The 6,085-nt window shown below is 43.9% G+C and overlaps 1 protein-coding gene across 1 annotated transcript in view; it reads left to right on the forward strand.

Annotated features, from left to right (window-relative positions):
* LOC118326969 (protein jagged-1a-like) overlaps positions 1-6,085 on the forward strand; it is a 22,059-nt gene that overhangs the window by 8,154 nt on the left and 7,820 nt on the right. The window contains exons 3-8 of the mRNA XM_035660133.1: positions 3,084-3,444; positions 3,821-3,881; positions 4,012-4,142; positions 4,254-4,373; positions 4,694-4,807; positions 4,898-5,058. Coding sequence (XP_035516026.1) covers positions 3,084-3,444; positions 3,821-3,881; positions 4,012-4,142; positions 4,254-4,373; positions 4,694-4,807; positions 4,898-5,058 — 948 coding nt within the window. The remainder of the gene's footprint in view (positions 1-3,083; positions 3,445-3,820; positions 3,882-4,011; positions 4,143-4,253; positions 4,374-4,693; positions 4,808-4,897; positions 5,059-6,085) is intronic.

Consider the following 6,085-nt stretch of genomic DNA (forward strand, 5'->3'; position numbering starts at 1 on the left):
ATATCGGACATCACTAGTTATCATTCATCCTGCTTTCATTCCTCTCTGCTCTGTTTCGTCCCCCTCCAACTAAAACTAACTCGACCTTTGACCTGAGAGCACTGTGCTGTGCAGGTCGTGAAAAATGATTCCATAAAGACGTCATGTCTGAAATGATATGAAGTAAAAAAGTACAAATGAGCCGATTGGCTTCATTGATCAAAATGTCCCATTACAAACTTAAGTAGAATAGAAAAACAAACACAAAAGGGTGAAGAGACTGAAAATATATATATTAATAATAATGATTTTAATAAATAATAATAAATTCTTCTTCTTTCTGTCCCTCGTGGAGTTCTCAAGTTCCCTCTCCTCTTGTTTATTACAGCAATTAAATACCCCCCCCTTCCTTACAGCAGCCTGTGGAGGTGTTTACATGCCCTGGATGAGTCCCATTCAGAAAACTGGTTGTAAAGAGTGTGTGAAGAGAGAGTGAAGCTGGCAACTTCAGTTTGAGCGTTTATCACCCAGCGGTCAGCGAGGCAGTTGGAGCGAGAGTGTTGGCTCTGTGCTGTATTTGGCGTCCCACAGGGAACCATTATAGGCCCGGTGTGAAGTGGACTGACCTCGGTGCAGGTGGGCTCCGGTGCAGCCAGCGATGACGGGGGGTGGTGGGGATGGGTAGTCCAGTTCATTCGAGTTTTTAGTCCAAACATGGAACCAGAAAGTTGAGTTACAATGATGAAGCTCTGTGTGACATTTGGAGGGTTTGTTCCAAAACCTTCAGCAGACAAACAGAGCTGACAGGTTGAAGCTGAAACTACTGTCAAACCAAATGAGGACAGAACAAATATTGACCCTCTCAGTTTAGCATCAACAAGCTAAGTGCCCCCGGCACGTGGCCTGTAATGAACACCTGCCTCATTCTGTTGGTTCAGCTCAGGTAGCAGCAAACCTCCTCATGTTGTTTATCATGATAACCACGATTATACAGCAGCAGACAGCTGTCTTCATTAATTAAGCTCTGATAAATCCAATTTACACCGTAGGGCTGTGTATTGGCAAGAATCTTGTGATATGATACATATCATGACATGATGATAACATATTTTGATACAGTAAGCAAGGTGATATATTGCTCTTTTTTTTTGCTCAAATTTAATTTCTAATTTTAGGAAAAGTATAAGGAACACACTGCCTTATGCCTAAACTCTGTACCAGAACAATGGGTGTCCCTGTAACACCCAACTTCATAACCCTTAGTTTACTTTTACAACACTGCTGTCTAGTTGATCGAGTTTTTGAGAATCTATCATAATCAGTATCACAAAACAAAATATGTTCAATATCGATGTTTTCTGACATCCCTAGTACACTGCCTGCTCAGCAGAAGAGAAACACAGTACGAGACGAGCTGGAAGGACTCCAGGAAACTGCAGCACTACAGTACTTTATTATAATGTTTTTGTTTTTGGATATTGCACTTGGCCATATTGCGATTTTGATAATAATGTGATTAACTGTGCAGCCCTACTAGCTGGTGGAGCATTTAACAACTAAAGAGACTGATATTTCCCTCAGGAGTTGGTAGAGACCAAAAACAGCTAAAAGAAAGACGTCTCCAGTGGGATGATGAAATGAAATTTGCTTGCTCAATAAATTTACAGTTGTATCTTCCTTCAGTGGCTCTAGGGTTAAGATACCACCATGAACGACCTTCGTTGTCAGCTCTCTGCTGCCGTCTGTAACAAAGGCTAAACTGAAAACAAAGATGTTAGTAAGCAGTAAAGTCCAGGTCTCAGACTGTCCCTTCGGAAGCATGTGGAGGACATTATCAACAGCACAAAAAGGGGTTTCTTCTGTCCAGCTTTCTGAGTTTCAGTCGCAGCTCTTAGGCAGGCGTTGGCTCGAAAGCTCAGGCGGTATTCATCGATGAAGTGCCAGGTTTTAATATTTGCTCAAATATCCTGGACGGAACGGATCCAGCCTTTTGTGAGGTTAACTATTTTTCAAATCTGCTACCTCTGTGCCATTTTTAGCACCTTTTTTATTCTCCATCGTGATGTGAAGTGTCACAGTTTGCTCCCAGGCCGACGGTGTTACCTTGCTCGGAGGTTTCAGGATTCATGCAGAGTTTCTTTTCGGCTCTTTCGGCCCAGCTACTTGTTGGTTAAACAGACGCCGTCACCTCACCCCGACCACACTTTCCACCCTTCCGGTGAAATACCACAGAGCAGCTCAGCATTTTCAAACTCTCTGGAATATTCCAGCCTCCCTCAGCACCTACAACTACCTGCAGTCCTCTCAGACAGACCAGCAGAGTACCGTTTTAGTTTGTCCTGTCGTCAGTTGAAGATAGTTTACGACTTCCCATAAACCTTCAGATACACACTCATTTATCCTTATACTATACATATACTTTACAACCCTCAGTCCAGCCATCTTACCACCAGAAATGGGATGCCACAGGGGTCTATCCTTGTTCTTTTGCTGTTTACCATCTACATAAATAGCATTACTCCTAATTAATACTTCAAAGCGGGCGCCCGGTTAGTTCAGTGGGTGACGCGTTAGTTCAGTGGGTAGAGCTGGCGACCCATGTACTGAGGCTGAGTCCTTGCTGCAGCGGCCCATGGTTCGAATCCGACCTGCGGCCCTTTGCTGCGTGTCATCCCCTCTCTCTGCCCCCCTTTGTTGCCTGTCTTCAGCTGTCCTATCAAATAAAGGCATAAAAAAGCAGAAAGAAAAAAATAAAAAATTAATACTTCAAAGTTAATTTTTTTGCAGATGATATAGTTTTATATGCCCCAGGTGCATCTGTAAAGATGGTCCTGTCTCATCTCATTCTATTCATTTCAATCCAGTAACTACCTAACCTTAGATGTCCCTCTCGCACGCACTGATGTTGGAAAAACTTGTTTTAGGTACTTTTAAATTGAAAGAACTGAAAACTGCCCTAAAACTTGAGCATTGCATTCCCATTGCAGATTCTAAAGGTCCAGTGTGTAGGATTTAGTTGCATCTAGCATTGCAGTTGCATATCTTAACTCACTCACTTCAGCCTCCCCTTCCAGAAGGCTCTCATTGTTCTCAGATCTCTATAAAACAACAAGTACCCAACAAATTTGCATTTCAACTCAAGGATGCCTCTGTTTCTCTCTGCCTTGTTTTACTTTGTTTTGACGGACAAAACTGTGTCATTAACAGGTGTCGGCGGGGCTGTGATCGAGAAGGCGGTCCACTCTGGGATGATCAACCCCAGCCGGCAGTGGCAGAGCCTGAAGCACAACGGCCCTGTGGCTCAGTTCCACTTTCAGGTCCGCCTCAGCTGCGACGAGCACTACTACGGCTTCGGCTGCAACAAGTTCTGCCGCCCTCGAGACGACTTCTTTGGCCACTACGAGTGTGACCAAAATGGCAACAAGACGTGCCTGGAGGGTTGGTCTGGTCCAGACTGCAACACTGGTGAGTGCTCTGAGGGTTATATTGATGAATTAGTCTGTTTGGTAAAGAACTTTACTGGTGATTCTGACTGTTTCAGCCCATAAACACTTTTATAATCTCCAAATCATATCAGCAGTTTTTAATTGATTTGACAGATATTTGAAACCAATATACATTTATTTTTACGAGCAACAGGAACCAGGCATTAAAAACTGGGCTACTTCATTACTCAGTCCCTCCAGGATTTGGTGGCCTTATTTTAGGTTTGGTGTGGCCTAAAAAGCCTGATTTCACAGCATCTTTTTTAAGAAAATGTCAGAGTCAACATATTCAAAATTCATGTTGTTCTTTCAGCCGCAACAACGTTTGCTAACAGTTTCTCTCTGTCTCTCTGCAGCGATCTGCAGGCAGGGCTGCAGCACAGAACATGGGTCGTGTAAAGTTCCTGGAGAGTGCAAGTAAGAACCAACACACTCGAAACACCCACAAGCAGCTCCCTATGTCTGTAAAACAGTATATAGACTCTATGTTCTGCGTCGGTTTTATTTGTTTCTTACAGGTAATTGTAACTGTGTGTGTGTGTCTCAGGTGTCTTTATGGCTGGCAGGGTGAGTACTGTGACCAGTGTATCCCTCATCCTGGATGTGTCCACGGCAGCTGTGTGGAGCCCTGGCAGTGTCTCTGTGACACCAACTATGGAGGACAGCTGTGTGACAAAGGTACACACACATTTGAAGGAAAATCTCGTCCTGAACGCCTCCTGATGCTCTGTTAACTTTGTTTTCTGTGGCTGACTGTCTAAAGTGTCCGTTTGCGTCTTTGTGCTGCAGATCTGAACACGTGTGCAACGCTGCAGCCGTGTTTGAATGCAGGAACTTGCAGCAACACAGGACCAGACAAATACCACTGCTCCTGTCCTGACGGCTTCTCTGGGGTCAACTGTCAGAGAGGTGAGAGGTCCGAGGTTCAGTTCCACGACCCAGAAAGGAAAATATAGCAAAACAAACAGTAAAAACAACATTGGGAATAAGAGAGTTACACCAAACCAAACGATAGAACAATGAAAAGAATGGATATGATTTATAAAATAGGCCTTTAACACTAAAAGCTTTTCAGCTTTTGTTGAGATAGTCCTGATTAAATGACTTGTTATATTAATGTAACTACTACTGGTGATGACAAGATGTTTGAGGTTCAAAGCTCCCAAGATCCCAAATTGTGACTATTTTTAACCCAGTGAGCTGATCCCTCCTGTTTCTGTCTGTCTCAGCGGACCGCGCCTGTCTGTCCAACCCCTGTTTGAACAGAGGAAGCTGTGTGGAAACCAGTCAGGGTTTTGAGTGCCGCTGCGCCCCCGGTTGGACTGGACCCTCCTGCTCCATCAGTAAGACCTGCTGAAACCTTTTAGCAGATCCTCTTTGAACCTCCTCTCGTTAGGCTTCACAAACTGATGGACTTTCTTTTCCTTCCTCAGATGTGGACGAGTGTCTGGTGAACCCCTGCAGCCATGGAGGGACCTGTCAGGACCTGGTTAATGGATTCAAGTGTACCTGTCCCCCTCAGTGGACTGGAAAGACCTGCCTCATCGGTCAGTGCTGCTTTCATGCCTTATTCACACTACACAACTACCTGTCTGTAATCTGGAGTCTTGCTGATTTGCCTCTGATTTGATGTACGGAGCTAAAATCACATATTGTGAAGTCGACATAAGAACCAGAACTGTTGCTTTTCTTGAGAAATGTAGAATTTGGTTTTAGAGGCTTTTTAGGAAACTTTTTGGTGAAGTTATGATTCATCCCTTCCATTATGGAGACCTTTCATCAGTTTTATGTACAAATAAATCCTCTCATCAGCTTCCTCCTCGGGTGTTTGCAGCCCTGCAGGTCGGAGCGCCATCCTTCGCCTCCTCCCGCTGGGACTCCTGAGTCTTTTTTTCCTAATCTCCAGTATGATCCCGGGAGCAATGGTTGTGGTTTGGAGGCTTAGAGCCCCGGATCACCTCACTGCAGCGCTAATCCACCGCCAACTGCCAGCCACATGCGCCCCAACCTTTATCTGTGGCTGGTTAGTCTGGTCTGCCAGCCCCGTTGTGGAGCCTATTTTCCACAGCTGAAAGATTTTAGACACATCTACTGCCACTGACTGAAATCCACAATAGCAACCTGGTCCTCCAGATGAACCCATTAGCACTGTTTACATTTCATTATTCCAGCGACTCAGGAAGGATATTTGTCCCATCTGTCGCCAGAGTGCTGTAACTCCCCACCTTTGACATCTGTATGCCTGGATGTGTATTCACTGATGAAAGCTAATGAAGCATCATTTAAAGCAAAACTATGTAACATTTGCTGAAAATGAGCCACTGTGACCTTAAGTGGCATTTACAGGATAATAATAATGATAATAATAACTTTATTTATACAGCACCTTTGAGTTTACAAAGTGCTTCAACAGACAAAGCAAGAACAGGATACTCAGAAGGCGATATGACAACAGAGAGACAGTGGAGACGAAAATATATATAACATAATTAATCAATAAAAATAACTTTAGCTTCAATAATTTACTCCTTTCACTCATTAGAATATATGAAATATGTAATATCATTTTCCTGCTGGACACAAGGTGTCTCCTCCTGCACTTTAAGTCCATCCTCAGTGTC

This window comes from Morone saxatilis, unplaced genomic scaffold (assembly GCF_004916995.1).
Source record: "Morone saxatilis isolate NCDOM2014 unplaced genomic scaffold, NCSU_SB_2.0 Contig17, whole genome shotgun sequence".
NCBI lineage: Eukaryota > Metazoa > Chordata > Actinopteri > Moronidae > Morone > Morone saxatilis.